This window comes from Nyctibius grandis, chromosome 16 (genome assembly GCF_013368605.1).
Source record: "Nyctibius grandis isolate bNycGra1 chromosome 16, bNycGra1.pri, whole genome shotgun sequence".
In the NCBI taxonomy this organism is placed as follows: domain Eukaryota; kingdom Metazoa; phylum Chordata; class Aves; order Nyctibiiformes; family Nyctibiidae; genus Nyctibius; species Nyctibius grandis.
The window spans coordinates 7,290,356-7,312,008 of record NC_090673.1 but is presented as its reverse complement, the minus strand read 5'-3'; the positions used below and the strand labels follow the sequence as shown (position 1 = coordinate 7,312,008).

The window sequence follows — 21,653 nt, the reverse complement described above, 5'->3', positions numbered from 1 at the left end:
AGAGCCTGCCTAGTCCCACATGGGACAGGAAGGGTAGCCAGGAGGGGCTGCTATCAGCAAGATAAGCAACAAGCTGCAATCAGAGAGCTCCTTCCCCAGGAATGTCCTCTCACTACAGCTGATTAGGGGCCTTCTAGTCAGAAGCTATAGCCAGATCATTTTGTTGTCAGTGCTGGTGGTTTTCTCCAAGATTGTGTCTATTCCTTTCCAGAGCCTTTCAAAGCACCTCACAGCACTACCTTCTGCGTCATAGTTAAGACTTGAGAGAAAAAAAAAATCAGCCTCTTGTTTTTCATAATCTGCTAACGTTATCATTATCTGTAGATATAGTTCAATTATTCATAACAAAATACTTGGTAAAGAGAGGTAAAAATCAGCCCCATAAGCAGCCTGCAACTGTCTCAAAAAGAAGAAATGCCCTGTAGTCCAAGTTTTGGTTGCCCTGCTTTTGCTTCTACACATGTGCATCAGTATCAGCCTGAAAAGCATCCACTGTAGGCTGGACCTTTCTGCCCCTGCATTGCCCTTCCAACCCTCTCAGTGCTTCTGCTACCTCCTCCTTCCTATCGTGTAGCCCCACAGTGCCCTACGCTCATGTTAACCCCACATGTCCTGCACCTCCACACCATCTCTTTTGCTCTCTGTGCTTCCCCAGATCCACTTGACTTGGAAGAACACCCACCTGACTGGAAGGAAATCTCGCTCATCATCATCCAGGTGTCAGCAAAGTAGAAGCGGCAGAGTATGGCTTTGCCCACGCGCTGATTGAGGGGGACAGTCACAAACCGAGCGCTGGGGTTTTTGTCATCTAAGACAGTTGCCACTCCAACAGGCTCAGACTCCCAGTCTGCAATCAGGCGTGGTTTGAACAGACACTCCACCTTCTGGAAGATCTTCACCCCCTTGGAAAACATGTTGTTACAATGCACCTAGGAAGAAGAGAACAGATCCATCAGAGGAGGAAGATATACTGAAACCAAAATCAAGCCTCAGGGACTTTCTGTTCATGAAGATTTTCTATTTCTAACATCTCCCTGTTTGAACACTCTTAACTGAGCATGAGAGACCTCTTCCACTATAGCTCTATCCACTTGTAGCATGCAATGAGAACATTTGTGCAAAAATTGATTCCGAAATAGCTCTTAATCTTACATGCAAAAGCTACATTAATGGTCAAACTTTGGCATGCTCTTCAAAAAGCCCATATGAAAATCAATCAGTCAAACCCTGTATTAACCTAAAGGCTCACAGACCAATTATCCTTGAACATGTATCTTAAGAGGAGAAAGAAAACTATACCTGGGCTCTAGCCTCTTTTAGAAAGCCTACAGTATCTGCAGTCTAAGCTAATTTATTCCAAAAAAATGACCAAGCAATACGTGCAAGCTGAAGAAGATATCCCCCTGACATACAGCAGCTCTTCTGCTGTGGCTGCTCCTTGAAGATGACTGAGGATCTGAGTTTTCTTTACACCATCATGTAAGCCTGCATCCACCAACCTCTCCTGATGGCTCAGTATATCATCAGCATGTCCCTACTGCAACGGTACCACTGGTGTAGCTAATGACGCTGGAATTTAAAGTGCAATCACTCATCACTATGCTGCCAAGCTAACATCTCACTAAAACAAAGACTTCAGACTAAGCAGTTTGCAAACTGCTTTCAGGCTGACTTCACACCTCTATCTGGGAGGTTTGTTTTACCCTCCCAAGAGCTGGTAGCAACTTTCTCCCTTTCTGCTCTTCTGTTGTGCCCAAACCAAGAGGCTCCAGCCTAAAAGGGACATCTCCATCTCTCCAGGTTGTGGCACTGCAGACCCACCAACACCAACCATCCATCTGGCACTCTCCCAGGCCTCCAGCACTGCCGAGGAAGCAGGCTTCGGAAGGAGGGATAAGGCTTGTAAGGATCCTTTATGCTTTTCCCGTCTTTCTTCAATGTAAATCTTGCCTTGCACCTTTTAAAACAAAGGTGACAGTTTAAATTCTGCCACGCAGTCCTGAAGATCTGGACCACAGTATTTTGGTCCTGTGGCCAGTGACCAGGAACCAGAAGGAATAAGGTGACCCTTAAAGTTTCCAGTATCCCTCAGTCTACTCCATTTTCATAGACATGGTGGTCTTACCCTCCCTAGTGACCCTAGAAATTATTTCCTAATGACAGTGGAGTATTAGCAACTGTGACAACAACAGTTTCCAAACTAAGTGTAGCTTTGAACCCTATTAATTACTTGGCCTCTGTGAGGTCTTGCAGTGAATAGCAATGAAGCAGTAATGAGGACGACAGGCCTGATGAGCAGTAAAAAGACAAAAGAAGGGTATTTGCATATAATTAGGAACAGATGAAGCTTAGACAACATTATTCAATAAGGAGAAATAGTCATCCATAACAAGGCAGGAAAGCCTGACGCCTGCAATATACAATTTGTGCTATATTTGGACGGGAGTTGGATATGTTTTGCATCTTGGACTGATACAGAGACACTTTCTATTCCAACCACCGCCTACTAATGTCCAATTTTATAATATGCAAGCCTAAGTAATTTGCAATGCAGCTGCAATATTTGCTAACATTTATTTTTAATACTTCCTTGGATACTGGGAAAGCTCAGAAAACTGGAATAAAGCTAAGAGGTATGGAGACACAAAGAAGTATTTACAGACCACCTAGCCTGTACAAAATAAATGCAAAACTGAAACAGGCAACATTCAATAAAGAATGAAGAATAATTTATGCTAATCAATACAGCTTTGTAATGAAATACTAAACAAAGTAGCTATTTTTACGAGCTTATGTGTTTGGTTGATCAGGATGGCTGTGTTTACATGACAGATTTTTATAAGGCATTTGATTTACTCATCGTAACATCTGACTCCAATTAGCATAGCATGAACTCATGAATTACATTAATTTGATTAAAAATTGGCAACTAGTAACTCTTTCAAATTTTAGGGCACAAATCATTCTTCTGTAGTGTTTTTCTAGCAGGAATGGATTCCTAGCTCAAGGTTATTTGCTATTTTTTTCAGTGATCTGAAAGAGGCAGCAGAATCACTAGCAATAAAATAAATTATCGGGGGGGGGGGGGGGGGGGGGGAGGGGGGTGTCAAACTTCCCTAAAATAACCTGAATTCTTCAGGACTGACTCATTTCAGGGTAGTGAACTAGGGAGCAAAATGTAAGTGATGCTTTCTACACTGGACCTTTATCCTGGACACCAGTAACTTTCAACTGTCTTTTAGCATGATACCAAAGTCTTAATGAACACTGGCTCCCTATCCGTTGGCTAGGAGGACTAATATGATCACAAGATTCATAAACAAAGAAGATTTGTCCAAAAGCAGGAAACTGGTACCATTTTTTTATGCAGTTTGATGGAAAGCCTACATCCAGTTCCAGTTTCTATACCTCCAAAGAGTACTGGCAAAGAAAGAAAGGATTACAAGACAGCCACAAAAACGACGCTGCATCTCACAGGGAAGGCATTGAGAAGTTCAGCCAACTTAGTTTACTGAAGCAAAGATTAAGAGAGTGGTTTAATCACAGCGTAGAAGCAGGAAAATTTCTGAGAAGGCAGGACTCTTATTTTTGCCAGCAAAAGCAGGCTAAGAGCCAATGGTTGCAAGTTAAAAATAGACAAAATAAAACTAGGGTAAGTAACCACCAAAACAATTTACTTAAGGATGTGGTGGGTTCTCCTTCATTTGAAATCTCTACAAGTAAAGCCACAATCCTTTTTAAAATATTCTGCTGTTTACTACAGACTCAAAGTTCAGTTCATCCTTTTGCTGTGTGTTTAAGTAATTTCCCACAGCACAAGCAAAGACTGAGACATCCAGAGAAATTTTTGGACAAAATGAAAGCACAACCCCATTCCTTTACCTCCAGGGTCAGGCAGCCCCTAGACAATAAGTAGCCTAAATCCCAAATCCATCTCAGCTGCCTAACCACTGCTTCAGGTGTCTGCTTTTTATTCCTTTAAGCCAAATACTAAAAGGAGAGTGTCTGAGCTCTGGAGAGGCAAGTGCTCCCCTCCTTCACCTGGCAAACCTGGGACATCTCCTGCTCAAATTCTGCCTATGGTGGACTCTGCTGTCAGGCACCTTGTATCCTCCTGCTTTGGGAAGAGGACCCAAAGGGGTAACTTGGAAGCACCCAGACCCAAAGCCTGCCCCAGGCTGCTGGAGAGGGACAACGCTGACTACCTTCATGGAGGTGAAGTTCCGTGGTCGGTCAAACTGGAACTCCATTTCAACAGAGCCTGTGCTGAAGCTCTCGTTCTTCCAGCCAACGTAGTCGTAGCCTGGCCACACACGGTACTGGTGGCTCTGCGTGAAATCGTCCAGTCCTAGCACACCATCCGTCAGCTGGCCCAGGCCACCGTACAAGTGCCTAGCAAGAAAGAACCAACAGTTAGGCAGAATACCAGCCAGGAGAGCTCAAATGTGACAGCACATAGGTCCTTCAACTGGTACCAGGAAAACCAGTTTATTTACTCTTAACCCATCCTGGACAAGAACTCATCTCGTGTTCTTATGCAACATCACCTCTATTTTGTTCAGGCTGGGCTTTTAAAATCTTTCCCTGCTTGGGAAAATGCAGAAGTTTTTGCATTGATATCAAGCACTGACAGCAAAGCCAAGCTACGAGCAGAGTCTCTTGAGAATGAAAACTGAGACTACAGAAAATGACACTGTACGCTCTCCAAACAGCTTTGATTGCAGCATTTCACCATGGAGCTGCATGGGAGGAACACTGCTCCATCCTCTCCTGGGGGAACCAGTGGGGAAAGTTTTGCAGGCAGGCACAGAAAAGCAGGAAAAAGAGCAGTGAGACCCTGGGCAGCTCACCCAGCCACAGCCAGTTCTAACCGGGATCATTTCTGGCATCGCTCCTTGTGCAAGAGAAGAGCGTTATGGGCTCCCCTTCCAAGGCTGATCAGACTCTGTGCCAGGACCCTGTCTAATTCCACCTCCTATCTGAGAGTGCAGAGCCCACTAGCCAGTTTTCCAGCCCTGTCCCAGAGCAGAAGATGCCAGCTGTGGCACACTCCTGACCCACCTGCCTTCTGGGAGCCACCCCTGGCACGTCCTTTGTCACATAGAAGGGAAAGTGCAAACAGCTCAGCTGTGTTAGTGCCTGAACTTGCTCCCTGGACCTGTTTCATTCAGCTGCCTTAGGCAGTCTTTGTAACCCAGGCTGGGCTGCTGCAACATACACTGAAGCTCTGCAAGTCCCTTCCTGGTGAGTCCTCCTGCCACTAGAATTTGCACAGGTATGCATGTCTTTGAACTCTAAAACAGGATTAACTGCTGGAAGAGGCAGATTCCTGCTTCCAGGCCATCCAGGCACATGACCTAGAGGTTAAGTAGTTTGAAAGAGTCCTTGCTTAGCACGTTGGGGTTTGTGCCCACATCTGTAGCTCCCTGACACTCCCCAGCAGACCCAGCTTCCTAAGTTAGTGCTGGACAGCCAAGTGCAACACCTGCATCTTTCTGCACATAAAAACTCTTTTTTTTTTTTTAATATCCAATCTCTACTATATCAATGCAGCTTGAAAGCATCAGATTTTAACATATAAAGACATTGTTACCCGGTATCTTGCAACATCCTACAAGCATGAAGACTGTACTTTCTACTTTCCACCCCATTATTTTAACCTCCAGCACAACAGAACACAAGTTTACAAAAATCACCTCTAAGCATAAAAAAAATTTAGGAAACAGTAAACATTTTCAGGAAGTTAATGACAACTGAATCAGGACATATAATAAAAGCACCTTAAGTCAATGGATGACACCAGGTCACTGAAGAGACGCTGTCAGATCACTTATTAGGCACATTCCTGCACAGGCAGGGATGTGCTGCCTCAAGAGGATACCCACACCCAAGTTTGTCTGAGGTTTCAAGCCATTGAAACGCACTCAAATCTGTATTTATAGCAAAGAAAGTGGTCACACTAAATGTCTGAAAGTTCAGCCCGTTATTTAATGTTCTAGATACAGACTCTCAATGAACTCTCCTTCCTTGAGAGCCAACTATGGGTAAACCAGAGACACCTCAAAATATTAATAACATGCCACCCTAGCTAACTAATCTCAGTGATGTGAAAAATTAACAGACCTTATAATGAGCTGTCAAAATCCAGTTACTTTAGGCTTTTTGACTCCAAATTGGAAAAGCATCATACCCAAGAAATCTTTACAGTGAGTAATCAGCCACCTTCCTCTCATACCACATTGGCAGTGGTGCCTCTGCTGATCTGGAGCTTCTCACAGGGAGTGATGCAGTTTTCCAAGTTGTTTCAAGTCCATCAGAGCTTTCTTTTCAAAAACAATATCTCAAATCTGTCCCGAAGCTCACAGGTATCAAGTGCAGGCCTAGAGTTCAGGTGGTGCGCACTTTCTCGGATGCCCAGTTTACCCTGGAGACCTCCTGCAACAGTTTAAGATGCAGTCTGCTAGAGAATGCATTTCAGAGATCGAACTGCAGAAGCAACAAAGGCAACGAAGAGGGGAAGGACCTTCATCTGCTCCAGGGACACTGGGACTGTGCAGGTAGAAGGTCCAGCCAGCTCTCCCACTCCAGTCTGGGGCAACAGAAGAGTAGCAGCACCTTATGATCTGCAGTATCAACGACAGCTTAAGGTTATATCTGACCAACAAAGAAATCAGTGCAATGAATATGGTCACAATTAAAGACCAAGAACAATGAGGGCTTTAAGGCAATCAGACACATCAGGACTGTGTCATCACATCACGTAAAGACGGAAGCTATGAACAAAGACAGCACTTAGCTGTATAAGGACACACTCTTCTCTTTAAAGAGAAGCAACAACAACTTCTAACAACAAAAAATATTTCTTTCCTGCAAGCTTTTGTCAGCTGAGGGAAATTAATGATGCATCCTGAGCCCATGCCCTCCTTTAAAAGAGCAACTAACAACGTGTCAAATGGTCTGGAGTAACGAAGTCACAACGCTTTGGAGAAGTAGTAGGCTAGCTTGCCATTCTGGAGGTCTCAAAGAAGTGTCTGGGATACGAGATACTAGTGACAGGGTTAAGTAGGAAAGAAGAGATAATTTGCACAGTGACCGAGAGAGAACAGGACAACTTCTCCCACCTGCGCTCCTGGTAGCCATCATAGGTCGAGTCATTCAGATAAACGATGGGGAAGCCAGGAGCCGCTATTGTCCCTCCTTCAGGGATGCTATAGGATGCCAAACCATCTAAAAAAGAAGGCCATATACCTCAGAAATACAGCAGCAGCAGCCTTCCATCACCTCTGTCCATATGATCCTTTTATTTATGATGTGGACCAACAGAAGCAGTTCCGTGGGCCTGGGATTCCCTCTGCATACGTGGGGACGCAGGTGAGTCCCAGTCAGAGTTGTGTAAGGACTACTTTCCAGCGACAGACATGGAAATTGCTACTTACCATACCAGACACAGCCATAGAGCTCCACCCTCATACAGACAGTCATTGGCATCTCCGTCACAGGAATCACCCGGATAAAACGTGCAATGATGGGAGGCCGAAGATCTTTCAAGACTACGTCGTAAGTATCGATGTTGCCTTGGATCACCTGGAGAAGAGAGATCCTTACCAGCAACTTCTCCCTACTGTGCTGTTCATTTGTACAGTGGTGCACTTGTACCCTATCACTTGAGACTGGGGAGCTGTCCCATGCACTATCTGCAGAGTATTAGCTGCTGCTGCTCCCCTCCTCCTACCTGGTCCATGGCTTACAGGGTGAAAGGTGCTGCCATTTCATTTCCTGTCCACTGCAGACCCATACCAGGCAGTATTCTGAGGGAGAGGAGAAAGGCAGGTGGGAGATGAATGTACATGTGGACTATATGTTGCAGAAAGCTCCGGTTATCAGTATGCAACCTTCTTTCTTCAAGTGAGTTTCCATGTACACTCTAACAGCAGGTAACTGAGCACTTGCCCTCATCACTAGTCACCTGGAGGAGTGTCCTGATGCCCTTTTTCTACAAGCCAACAAAATTCCAGAGGTTTGGGGGATGAAGGTGCAAGCAGCTGCACGGCAGATGTCTTGAGCTGAAGTGTTCAGCATTGCCACAGTCACCCCATCCTGCTGAAATGCAGTCTGACACGGCAGGGACTTTCACCCTCCCCTTCCCCACAGTCTCACCACTGTTCTGTGAACAGTCCACTATTTAATTTGACAGTCAGTGTGTGGAAACAGCTGAAGCTGTCAACCCCCCAGCAGTGGGCCGAAGAGATTTTTTGGAAATGATTTGGACCTATGGAAACAGAGTAAGAACACTTTTGATATAAAAAGTCTGAATTACAAGTGTGAGGGCTCCTGTTCAAAGATGCTTTTGGTGGGAAGGATGAATCAGAGGCTGAGGTTACTCAAAAGACCACATGGATTGCAACTGTTGATGTACAAGCAATTTAAAAGACAAGGGAGGCCAATAAGGGAGCAGAAAGGTGGCTTCCTCTTCATGGCAGCAGGGACGATCTCCAGAGAGTGAGTGTGGCTAAAGAGTCCACTGAGAAGTGAAAGACCTTACTGTACCACAAAAGGAAGCCACTCAGAACACTGCATCTCTCTGAAGAAGAGCCAGTCACATCTAGTGGTCTCCTGGACTGCACCAGTACAGCTGTGAAACAATTTCCTGCACCTGGTTGGATGGCTCTATAGAGGTGCACAGTCCCAGGAGCTGACCAAAGAAAACAGAAGGAAAGCCAAAAAGTAAGCTTGTTTCCCCATCCTCTTCAGCTCCTCAACAGGCTTTTAATCTGCAGCCTCTTAATATCTCTCTTTCTAGGAGAAACACCCACGACTTCTTCCAATGAGGTAGGGACACAAAAGCAATCCTTGTTTTCAGGAACCAAGTGACAGCCATTAACCCTTTCAGCTGTCAGATGGCCTAGGACAGGAAACCTGGAAGGCACCTAGGCTGGTTCCACAAGACTTTGCTGATAGGAGATAAAACCCAACAGGAGACAGCATATGGCAGAATATCCCATGTCTTCATCACAGAAGTTGGACAGATCTCTGGAGTTGACCATTTGTCAGGGAATCTCTGAGGTGGCAGATATGTCAAGCCAAAAAGTCCTAGACGGACACAGTGCTGGACAGAGTAAGAGGACGAAAGCTTCAGCCATTCCCCTCAGAAAAAGGAACATCTGCACCAGCTCTGTATTGGAAGAGCTGACATTTTTGCCTGTCCTGTACAGACATCTTCTGTGAGAAGCAAAAGAGAAGATGTACTTTGTGTAGCACCTCTATAAGGTCAGGTTGCGGCTACTGAGCACACAGTTTCCCAGGGCCAAAAAACCCAAAGGGAATCAGCTGTGTGTGGAACAAACTCATCACCAGCTTCCAGTCCCAGTCAATGTTCCCAACATCAAGAATGAAGTGGTGCTGCTGGCAAACAACTGTAGGTGGCTGATACCAGAAGCTGACAAGGGACCAAGGACTCAACAATGCTGCACCATGCAGCATTAGTGCCAATGGAGAGCACTATCCTTACCTGGTGTCAGAGACAAGGGGACTGCAACTGGACCCTTTGCCTTTACTGAGCAAATCAAAGCTGGAGGTGACTTTCCCAGTGAGGAGCAGCATGTGCTACATGTCTGATGACCCAGTATCTTGCAAAACCTGAAACTTAACAGCACAGTGAAGGGGGTTGTTTGTTTTGTTGTTTGTTTGGTTTTTTTTTTTTTGACTGAAACCATTTGTGTGATCTCCTTGGATAGAGACATGCCAAGACAGGCTCAGAGAGTCAAACTCAGAAATCTCAGTGACTGGGCATCTATCAATGCAGGACTGGAAGAGACCTTCCTAATGCATACAAGTAAGTAGATTAGGATCTTGCACCTCCATCTGCACCTCATCCCAAGGCTTGAACGATTTTATAGGACATTTTCACCAAATTATTTGCCCAGACAGCAGTGCTTCTGAAATACAGATTCACTAATGGAATATGCCCCTTACTGGTGACACATTTTGAAAAAAATATGTTTTTACAGAAAGTAATTTTTCAGAGAAGCTGAAATGGCAGGAATTGCACCCCAGTGTGTATGTCATATCCAGAATAGCAAGAGCAGAAGCATCTTCTCTAAGGAGATAGGAGTGAAAACTTTTTGGTCTCATGTGATGGGGAACAGGTACACACACTGACAGAATATATGTGGACTTCCACATTACAGAATAGAATAGAGGATGGCTCAAATTGCAGCATCATACACAGCTGGATACACGCTCATTACCCTATTACAGCCTAAGAGGGAGATCTTGCAAAAACTGACCGGGGGATGGGCAAGATAACGGTAATGGTCAAACAGCCGATCAAAGGTCTGAGTGAGCAAATAATTCATTAACAAGCTAGAAGCTATTACTTAACACTGCAATACAGACCCCACTGTGACTTCCAAAGCACCCCCAGTGCTAGAAAACATTCTAGTCTGGCTTAGGTCTTCAGACTTCACAAGCCAGCCTGAGGCAGGGTGATCAGGTCTGACGAGCTGCAGATGAGAGAAGGGGATTCCTTCCCAGGGGAAGTTTAATAAAGGCTTATGAACATGATCAGAGCACAGTTTGTGCTGAGTTGTGTGCTCCAGTCTGGAGATAGGAGACAACTGTGGTGAGGGAAGCCTCTTTGAGTATGTGTGCTCAGCATGTTTCCTACCCTCTAAACTCCTTCCTCCTCATTGCTCCCTACATTAAACACTGCTATCAGACATCCAGAAACTCATCTCCATTCCCTGCCACCCCTCCCTTCTTTTTTTAAAATCACAAAGCAGGCATCTGTTTTGCAGCTTCCAACTTAGAAGCAAATGTCTGTCTGGTAGAGGGACATTCACATGATATTTTGAACATCAACAGATAGGTAGTGAAGAGCCACAGTTTTCAGTCACAGCAATGGCCAGGATTTGGGGGAATCAGGTCAGGGGAATAACAGTCCAACATCACAGCAAACACAGGATTAAGGCAGAGGATACTAAATACCTGATAGAAAAGAGTCAGGATAAAGTACAATGCACTAGGCAGTATGTAGAGGACATGCCTTCTACAGTCTAGTTCTCTATGACTTGACTTCTGCATGCTCCATGATTCAGTTCCTACCACACTCACCTTCTTGCCCTGACGATCTTTCCAGGAGATCCAGCGCTCTCCATTGCGGCTATAATCAATTCGGTAAGCACGGGCAAATTCTTTGCCTGTGGCACGGGCATGCCGTCCCTGAGTCCCAATCAAGGTGATGAAAAAGAGCTTGTGCAGGTCAATTTGAAGGAACTGTACATCTTCTGGTTGCAACAAGCCAGCTGGGCACCAGGCTCCATCTCCCTCTTCTCTTTGTAACCTGAGGGGAAAACCACACACATTAAAGAATGTCACTTCCAAGGATCCAGCCTTCCCAGGAACTGAGGAAACAGCTTGAAACTTTGAGAACTGGGAGAAAGAAACCAAATCAGCAAGCAAGACCTGTCAGCTGGCTACCATATACCTCTCCCCTTTGGGGTCATGGTCAATTGAGACCTGTTAGAGTCCTGTAGCCAGTTTTGCCCTGTTCAGAACAATTCCCTCAGTTTCAGATATCTTTCATTAACCGTTAGAAGTAACTTCTTTCTCAGACACACACTCTCATGTTGATCAGAAACAACTATGCTACTCAGTAGGTAATTGCACACTGCTTGCTTTTTAGCACCTTGCTGGTAAAGTGCATGCTCACTTCTCCCAAACCCCATACAGTGAGGCCTGAACCTCTGCTTGACCACCTCCTATAGCTCTAACCAGCACAAAGAGGAGCTATCTTAAAAACACATTTTAGAAAGAAAAGCTCTGCCCACCTACAAATTATTCTGAGTCACCTCAACACATCTTTCACCTTCCCTTCATTCAGCAGAGCTGCTTGTGCAGTACACTGCTAGGTGTATGATGTGAAGGTCTCTGCTTCAAAGTTGATCACTGTGGCACCAGCTGCAAAGATGAAGGCTTTCATCCTTGGAGATGGCATGCGGAGCAGAGTGCTGTAGCAATCAGCAGGTGGAGCCACTAAAGGAAGCACTGCCTTACCCAGGCTTCAGTAGGCTCAGCTGTGAGAGCCACAAGGTGGTGAGAGTTCCAAATATGAAAAATTTTTCCAGACACAAAAAGACCATGTGGGCTTTTTAGCAACAGGGATTTCTTAGCAAGCAGCAAGCCCTTGAAGTGCCCTTGTCTTCCAGACAGCTATCCTGTCTCTAACTGATGGGATCAGTGAGTGCCAACCCCCAAGCATCAAGGAAGGCAGTAGCCAGAAGGAGACACTGAAGGTCAAGGCACAGGCTAGAGAAGATTTTTGTCTCAGGCTGGTCAGCTGTTTGTGCAAGACTTCCTTACAGTGAAGTGGCAAGTAAAGTAAGAGAGGCAGGAAGGGTGACTGTGAAATGACACGGACAGACATCTGCATAGGACAACCATGACCTCTACCAAAACGAAGTCAGCTAGAGGATGCCTTCATGTCTTCACCCTGTGGACATCCAGCTGCTCTGGCAAAGAGATGATGGTAACAGATGGTAAGTGATGCCTGAAGTATTTGCAGAACTGGAGACAAGCCATACCTCGGAGAACAAAGTCAGTCTCCCAAGCTTTCAGACCCACAGGCTTGTTCAAACTCCATTAAAAACACACAACACTTAGCATCTCTGGTCTACCACAGACTAAGAAAAAAGAAAATCAAGCACTGGGAGAATTTTATGATTTTGGACTGCCCAAATTCATAATAAAAATGTTAAGTATCATAGTTAACTTAAATGCATATCTGACCGGCACCAAAACAGTAGGAATGTCTGACATTATCATTATAAACAATTCTAAGGAAACTCACATTTGTAAGAATTTTGCAAATCATCAGCTAGTAGCTTTGAGAGAAGTGAAATGACCAAAAAAAAGAAAAGCCAAGCTTATGAAAGACTGTAGTACTGCTTGACATTGAAAGAAAATCCTTTAGCTGCTTTTTAACAATTCCTAACTCTGCAGTTTCCAGGTTTTTGAGTCAAAGAGGACACAGCCCCTTTCCTCAATAGGATGCTGTTGAAAAGTTCATCCTTGTAAATGATTTCCTATGATTTAGTTTAAAGCACTGTACAAGAATCCCAGGGGCACTGTCCCTAGCTGACCTGTAAGTCACACATCCATTAGCTATTTATTCACAGAACTATAGGAAGATGAGGGTCGGAAGCAACATCTGGAAGTCTCTGCCAAGCTCCTGCTCACAGCAGGGCTAACTCCAAAGCTGCAGTGTATTGTTCAAGGCCTTGTACAGCCAAGTCCTGAAAATCTCCAAACACTGAGACATCATGACCTCTCTGGGTACCTGTCCCACCATTCTCATGGAGAAGGATTTTTTTTTTTCCCTTAGTATTGAATCACAATTTCCTGTATTACAGCTTGTGACCATGACCTCTTGGCCTTTCACTATGCACTAATTAGATTTAATATGGAAGCAGTGAACAAGCTAAGCAAACAGGTTTCTTTAAGGATGAGAGAACTTCTTCCTCAGTCACATACTGGGTATCTAGAAGGAAAAAAGGGTTACATTTTTTGCCAGAGATTAACCTACCGTGCATACTGGGGTCCTGTGGAATCATACCACTGGCTGGAAGCAGTGATGTCTTCATCTCGTATCGTCCCTTCGTGCATACCCAAAGGGTAACGGCATACAGCTGAAAATGGGAACACAAGCAAGTTAAAAAAAGATCAGTACCAATTCTTCCTAAACCACCAGACAAGTTTGATTAAAAGGCTATCATGCCTAGGGAATAAACATGGTAATGATAAAACAGAGAATGCAAATAAAAAGGATTAAATACTTCATAATTACCATAAACTGAAACTATAAGTAATGAAATACACTCATAGTATCATTCAGCAAACTCCTGGCAAGGCAAAAACTTTACAAAGAAGCATTTTAAGAACATGAAATACAAACCCATACTAGTGTTATTGGTTGCATGGACCTATTTTACAATGAAAAATTATTCATCGATAATGATGACATAGAAAGGAAGCATTTGCTTAAGATTTTTCTTCTTCCTTGGATTAAACTGGATGCTTGACTTGCATTCAAATAGGAACAATTATTATTTTCACCCGTCCAGTAACAAGGGAGGACTTAAACAGCTTCTATTACAGATGACTAAACTAGCTCACGGCAACGTCTGCTCTGTCGTGTCACTGCAGGTTAGAGCTTACATTTGAGCACAAGCCCCTGACCATCCACACTGCCCCATCCTGGTCTGTCCCTGCCTCCAGCCTCAAGCGGAGCAAGCATTCCTCCCCAGGCGTGAGAAGACTCTCAAACTTGATGCCCCCAGGGAGTACAGACACAACTGGCTCAAGCCACAGAGCTCTACAAGCTGAATGCACCAAAGGCAGCACAGATGTAGCTTACAAATCCAAGCTGGCCAAGCTCGTTCCCCTGACACAAGTTTTTAAACACGTCTTGGAATATTAGAGATGTTTCAGAAAACTCAAAGTCTTAATGTATTCATTAAGGCTCAGTATTCAAAACAGGCAATCAAGATATTTTTGTCAGACTGACATCAACAGCAGTTTAAAAAGAAAGTTATATGGGATTAAACCATGAAACAACTAAACAACACAAACAGAGTCAATGGCAAGTCCCTGAAAAAAAAGGAAATAACGGAAGTTTGTGGTCTTTGTCCTCTGAGCTCACAGCAGCCCCACCACAACAGCCCCAGCTCCTCCCCTGTCCACAGTGACACAGGCAAGTGCCAGCACATGCTCCAGTCACTCCGCAGTGGCATGTGTGTTGGTTGGCATCGTCACTGCGACGCTGCCTGCTGCCCCACCAGCAATTCCGCCTGCCTTTCCCCCAGCGAGGGCACTGCCTTGGGTTTCTGCCTCATGTCGGTATCTCAGCACTGCCACCCTTGTACCAAACCTGGATAAAGCCGGTCACCGGGTTCAGAAGCTACAAGAAAAGACAGAGGCATGAAACCCACCTTGTTGTTACCACCATACAGAATAAACAACCGCAGGCCAAATAACTACCTGACAGATTTCAGGGTAGAAATGTTTGCAAACAGAGGTTATTCAATAGGGTTTGGCTGCAGCTGTTGTCAGGCACAGCACCAATGAACGTGTGATGTTCTATGTATCGCTAAATAATGTTGTAAAGGAGGCGGGTGGTGAGGTGACAATGTTTGCTGATTAAACCACAGTATTTAATATAGAAAAAAGCAAATTATGGCAATACGTACAAAACAAACTAGAAACCACCATTATGCTACTGTCTGTATTGATGGTCAGATGCCAGTCAGATATGGAACAGAGCTCTTACTCCTTCCTTCGCCCATCAAAAGGCAGAGAAGGCAACACAGATAATGCAAAAGGAAAGACCATCATTACAAAAGAGATTACTGAAGTATGACAAAGATCATCTATATTCTGAACAATTACTCATTGTCTCTCAAAATACCAGAACCAGGAGGCACCATAAGGTCAGGCAGCAGAGTACAAAAACAATTTATGTGTCCTTATCTATTAAACACTCCAAATGCCAAAGGTTCACATGAGCTCAAAAAGCAGCTAGACAAACTCAGAGCTACCACAGGCAGATACACATGTGCTGGCTCAGAAAGCTCCTAAGCAGCACACTACAGCGAGCCAAGAGCATACCTGGGGTAAAGCACTGCTGTGTGCTTGCCCATCAGAACCAGCAGGGATGGGACCCTGCCTGAGTCAGGACACCAAGCTGGATGGGCCTCTGGTCTCACCCAGAACATTCATTCAGATGTCTGAGGTTTCTTAAGAGGCCTATTTACAGAAGAGTTCACTGGGAGGCAGATGGTGTCTGGCTGGGATCAAGCATGATGACTGTAGCTGCTGAAAGCCAACCGAGAGCTCCAACCCTGCTCTGACATTGAACAGGAAGTTTAGCAAACCAAAATAGCCTCGACTGTCTTCACTCCTACCTGTCCCACCACAGACCAGTACAACCTGAGCTATTGCTGGCAAGCTAGTATGCTGCTGCACTGTAAATATCTGAAGATTTTCCAAAAGGGTGGCATCATCATCTGAAAGCAGAAAGTGTTTTTGTGTTTCTGCAGTGGGAGTCCTGTCTGGTCACATCTCATTTAAAGGTACACACCCTACAGCAGTGCCAGACAGAGAGCTAGCTAGTTGGGAAGGACCCTGGGGGACTGGGACTTTCTACAATCCTTAACAAAACTCATTCATTCACAAACCCAGGGCTGGCAGACGGAAGCCAGAGTGTCCCTGGCATCAAGGGCTGCACTCTACAGGCAGCCGTGGCTCTCACCAAAACAAGCAACACAAGGCTCTCATCAAAATGCACGTCCTCTCGAGCGAAGCCATCCTTGGGTTCTGTTTAAGTGCCACCAGGACTCCTGCTTGGGCACCCCTGACCCTTTACTAGGTACTCAGGGACACACTCACCTACCATTCAGACAGGATACAGTGAGGCTCAGAAAAGTGTCACAGCTCACATGTTTGACCTTAGTGAGGTCAAACAACCGATGCTAGGCAAAAGGACCCCCCTGGATCCTTCCTACATAGGTCTGAAATCATCCACAAAGCAGCCCCTTTGGTTTAGAAGGCAATGCAGGAGGTGCTTCAGACCACTCCTGGAGCACATCAGGAGGTCAAGATAACCAATGGAGCCTGTGGGCATCACAGGAGGAGCATCAGCTGGGCTATGGGTGGGCTGGAGTCTGGGTGGGAACAACAGGGCATGGTCCCTTGGGACAGGGAGGCAGCTGTGGGAGCTGAGAACCCAAAGCTGCTTGAGGCAGTCACAGGCAGAACTGAGATGTGTGAGCAAAGCTACATGCTTATTTCTTGGTGGGAAAGATCACTGCAGGAGGGTGGGACCGCAGCCCTGTGCTCAGAGCCTACCCCACCTCCCAGGATCCTGTGGTGTGGGAGGCCCTCAGGGTAGCACTGCTGCCTCACCACACCTTCAGCCAAGCTGAAAAAGGAGCAGATTCATTTATTTCAGACTGCCTCAACCTCATTACCAGTATTTTTGCAATATATTGCAGACCATTATCTTTACTCATCTCCATCACAATTATAACTTGCCAAATGCTGCAGGATAAGAGGTCATGCCCTCCACAGGGACTCATAGGCTCATATCCCTGTCTCCATCCTAGCTTTGTGCCAGGTAGGGTTTTCTACCTTTCCTTCCAGACTTCTCTCTCCAGAGCCCCTCTTGCTGGCTGGAGAGCTGTGGCTTATGCTTTGCTAACTTGTAATTTACTTTCCACAGCGAGCACAGTCTCTCTGAGCCAGTCTAGAGCCAGGTTTGTTCTGCAGGCCACATGGTCAAATTGATGAAGATAATCAGAGCTCAAAACAGGCCTGCTGAGAGCATGGACCCTCTGGGTGGGCAGAGAAAGGAGTATATCCACATGCCTGAGCCCCCCTGGGACTCTCCGGAGAGGTGTTTCACTCCAGTATAGCTGTCAAGGAAGACTGGACAACTCAGTCCAGAGGGGAACTACATTATGGACTACATTAGTGATTATGTTTACATGCATTCATTATGTTTATATGAATTCACCATCAGAGGGCAAAGAAAGGCTGAGAATGAACACATGAAAGGTGGGAGATTAGAGTCCTCTCCCAGCCTGGCAGCTCCCTACCAGGGTTGACTTCGGTGCCAGATGGCTCAGGCAGTGAGGCCAACAGTAGCATGCAGAAGATCATGGTAGCAATCGGAGGCGCTGCGCAGGGTCAGATGGGTGCGAGTCCTTCAAAGACAGCAGCTGCCATCTACATTTCTGAAAGACAAAGCAAAGAGAGACGATGAGAGTCCTCCAAGGACAGGACTTCTCTGTGCTGCAGACTTGCTATATTGTCATTGCCTTGTGATGGGGTGGGCAATCTTCCATGTCTTAAAGAGTGTCTTGACCTCAGTCCTACTTTGACCCATCACTTGATCAGAGGCTTAGTGAAAAACTAATGGTTGCCTGACTACCTATACCATCGCTAAAGCTATTAATGTAGGAGCTCAGCTACCATGACTACTCTGTGGACATACTCTCTTTACTGCCCCTAAACAAGTCCAAGGCAAAGTAATCTTTCCCCCATCGATCCTGCACTTCCCTTATTACATTAACAAGTACTGAAGCTGCATCTACAATGAACCTGGAGAGTCCAGCCAGGCTCTCCGAGCGGGGCTTATCCACCCAATGCACACCTCTATCCGCACCAGCTGTCTCCTCCAAGTAGCCAAGTGGGCCCTCTGGAACTTGTCACACAACCTTAAGATAAAGGTCTAAAACATGGCAAAAATAAGCTCTCCCTGCATGTCCACGTTGCTGCCAAAAGAGCATGTGCACTCACACATGCGAGCACACTTAATTTCCTGTTTGGAAACAAGGCAAATAGCAAAGGGCTTAAACGCTGGCAGTTTCAGTGGAAAGCCATGATAACACCTAGAGGAATACAAGGTCATATCAGCAAAGTTATGTGAATTCTTTGTGTCCACATTCACTACAAAGAGCCTCAGGAGGTTCCCATCCTGGAAGATAGCTGTACAGAAGGCAGGTTAGAGGCTCTGTCTCATAGTGAAGTGTCAGGCGAAAAGAAAACAGAACAAACCAATAAATGAGAAGTTGCCAGGACCAGAGGGTGTTTGCTCAAGAATCCTCATAGTGGTAGTAAAAAGGCAAAATAGAATGTAAGGATTTGTTAGTAAAGGAAGAGAGGATAAAAAAAAGGGACCATCACTACACCAGGGCACACACGTGTGTAAGAACGACAGAGCATCAGATGCCATTCGCTCAGAGATGTGTAACAAAAGGCTGTATTTTTTTCCACCCAACATAATTAAACTGTACAAGTCACAGCCGTGAGTTGCTGTGGATACCAAAACAATTGGATATATTCACAACCAAAAGATACACCATGGCTTCTTAAATCTGAAGGTAAAACCTTTGGCTCAAGAAATCCCCGAGGTGCAGATTGCCAGACACCCAGAAGCTCAATTAGGGTTAGAATCACTGAGGCTTGCCCTGTTTTTGTTCTCTTTCCTAAGGATTTGCTACTGGCCATTGTCCCTGCTGGATTTCGTCAGAAAAGATGGCTCTGAGCCTGAAAAACAACTAAGGGCCTTCTTGGGAAGAGAGCCAAATGCTCTTGCAGGAGGGGAAACTAATGATCGGTGGATGCTGCCCAGCAGTGCTGTGCCCAGCAACGCGACAACGCAAGCAAACCCAAAAAAAAGACCTTAAAATTGCCAGGACCTCTCCTGCTTCAGCCACCTCTTGTGCTCCGTGTGAGCACCCTGGCCAAGGCTGGGAGGAGGGTGACCACAAGGTTCTGTGATTCTGTGGCATCTTGGGTGGTGAGCGTGCAAAAGCAAAGCACTGGAGAGAAAAGGCAGCCCACATCTCAGCAGGAGGGTCTGGCAATCAGAAGAGAGTTTTTGACCAAGCACTCTCAAGCTATGTGTGCATCCAAGGTCGTCTTTCCCCCCTGAAACGGAGGGGGTGATCTCTGATGCAAACACACCAATTCCCACCATCCCAGGACAGACTGCAAGTACCATGGAGCAGAGGCTTCTTGTAGCCATGGGGAGGGACATTTTGTAAAGACATTTTTGCAGCAGAGTTTGAAGACAGACCTGGTGGATGCTAAGCTATGCAGGTGATGTGCTAGGGTGGCCCACAGGCTCCCAACGCAGGACTCGCAAAGGGAACTGCGGAGAGTTCAGCACTAGAGGAGACTGTCCTCACACAGGACGTGGGAGAGGAGAGTGTCATGAACATTAAGGCTTTAACTTTAACCATGTTCCTGGAGGAGGTGATGGGAAACACAGCAGAGAGCTGTTTGGTGGTATATGGGGTGCCCTGACCATGGCCCAGGTGTCTGCCCAGATCAGCTGGGCTATGTGGGTGTAGTCTAGGCTACAGAAGATCCTTCCCTTGGGTCCCCATGCTGGACCAGCCACTGAACAGAGCTGCAAGTTGCTGAGGAGACCCTGGCAGGAGAAGAGCAGCTTGGAGATATCTCCCAGGTGACTTCTCAGCTGGAGGTTTAAAAGCTGCCAGCTGTACTGGAGCCCTCAGATGGCAGAGGACCAGCACACACATGTTCCACACCCTCATCACCAGCAAAGAAGGATCAACAGCAGGGAGGCAGATGCCTGCAGCAGAGCATAGGAAGGAAGGAGCACCAGTCTTCTGCCATCAGCACAGAGCTCACAGCCCAGCTGGGATGGGGTACCGCCCCGAGTGAAAAGCATTAAGCTGAGTCTTAGCATAAGGATTCTGTCTTCTGACAAAAGAGTAGTTGTGCTAAGTTTGTCATCCTCTCAAAATGATGCATGAGCAAGTCATGACAACGGCCACCAATGTCACAGCAACGTAATAACGTGCTGTGTAACACAAACTGCAACATTATCTCTTTTGACCAGGCACAGACCAAACACCGTAATTTAAGTGTCCACTTGCTTTATGCAAAGCTCACGCCATGTTTTAAATCACACCTACTGTATTGCCACACAGCCAGTCACATCATTTAACCACTTGAATGCAGCGATCAGAATGTAAAAGGTAACAGAAGGGAAGAAGGAATGGGGTGGAGGGTGGACAAGGAAAGTCACATAGAAATGCCCAAGCACCGTATCAACTCCTGCCACTGAGCCAGCAACCAGCGCTGGAGGAAAGGCACGGGCTGGGGTGGCTCAGACAGTTGTCTGTCCTGCCCTGCCTGGTGGGCTGCAGGCTGTGAAATGGGGGCTTCCCAGGACTTGATGGGTACGTGGAGCTCAGCAGGTCACACAAAAACAGTGTGGCTTGGGGGAACTGCAAGCCACAGCTGGAATATGTGGCCATAGAGGCCAGCCTGGCCTCCAGGAGAGAAAAGTAAACCTTCAGAGCTGGCTCTAGAGCTCGCCAGTCTGTACCTCTGTGCCTACGAAAGCTGGCTTTGAATTTGGCCCTTGCTGAAAGTGTCCAAGATGAGCAGGACAAATCCTCTTGGGATGTGTCTGTCTCCACTACTGACAGAGGGAACCTAAACAGCTGGCCTGGACTAGCCTCAGCACTCCCAGGAGGCCACAGTTTGGCAAGACAAATTCTCACCTTTCTACGTGGCTGTGACAAACTATTTCCAGCAGTTCAGCCCTACGCAGGGACCCCAGCAGCTGGGTTCAGGCCATGCTGGGCTTGCTCTCTTCCCACCACACTTGGTTCCCAGTCCTGGACCACCAAAGTGCATGTTTGGGAATCCCAGGAGAGGTGCTGCACACAAGGAGCAAACAGTGTCATTTCTCATCTTCTAGTGCTCTACAGCAGCTGCTGTTCTCTTGAGCAAGGACACCAAGAGTGTTTTTCACTCCCGTCTCATAATTTAGAGGAGCCTCAGCTCCGCTCAGGAGCTCATACTGCCAGAAATCGCTGTTTTAAGAACTACTGATGTTCATTTCTGCTGAGTCTAAATCTCAGCTAGTAGTAGATTGGATTCCCAAACTACACACTTCCAAGTGCTAGAACACACTGGAATACACTACTAAATACAAGCCTCTGGATAAACTGCTTGGAAATCATCTTCCTAATGATTTTTTTTTTCTGGGTAAACGACTCAATACTTTTCTTTGTAGCTCTTTCAGCTGCACTAGAGTCCCTTGCTGTACTCAT

At 46.0% G+C, this 21,653-nt stretch overlaps 1 protein-coding gene across 4 annotated transcripts in view; it reads right to left on the bottom strand.

Moving 5' to 3' along the window:
- LOC137670855 (discoidin domain-containing receptor 2-like) overlaps positions 1 to 21,653 on the bottom strand; it is a 59,682-nt gene that overhangs the window by 14,090 nt on the left and 23,939 nt on the right. For 3 of the 4 annotated variants that reach the window (XM_068413995.1, XM_068413994.1, XM_068413993.1), the window contains exons 2-8: positions 17,652 to 17,789; positions 13,583 to 13,685; positions 11,113 to 11,341; positions 7,437 to 7,584; positions 7,122 to 7,227; positions 4,206 to 4,392; positions 683 to 929 (exon numbers count right to left, since the gene is read on the bottom strand). In XM_068413995.1, the coding sequence (XP_068270096.1) occupies positions 683 to 929; positions 4,206 to 4,392; positions 7,122 to 7,227; positions 7,437 to 7,584; positions 11,113 to 11,341; positions 13,583 to 13,685; positions 17,652 to 17,715 (1,084 nt within the window). In that variant the 5' untranslated portion in view covers positions 17,716 to 17,789. The remainder of the gene's footprint in view (positions 1 to 682; positions 930 to 4,205; positions 4,393 to 7,121; positions 7,228 to 7,436; positions 7,585 to 11,112; positions 11,342 to 13,582; positions 13,686 to 17,651; positions 17,790 to 21,653) is intronic. The other variant, XM_068413997.1, reaches the window with a different exon arrangement.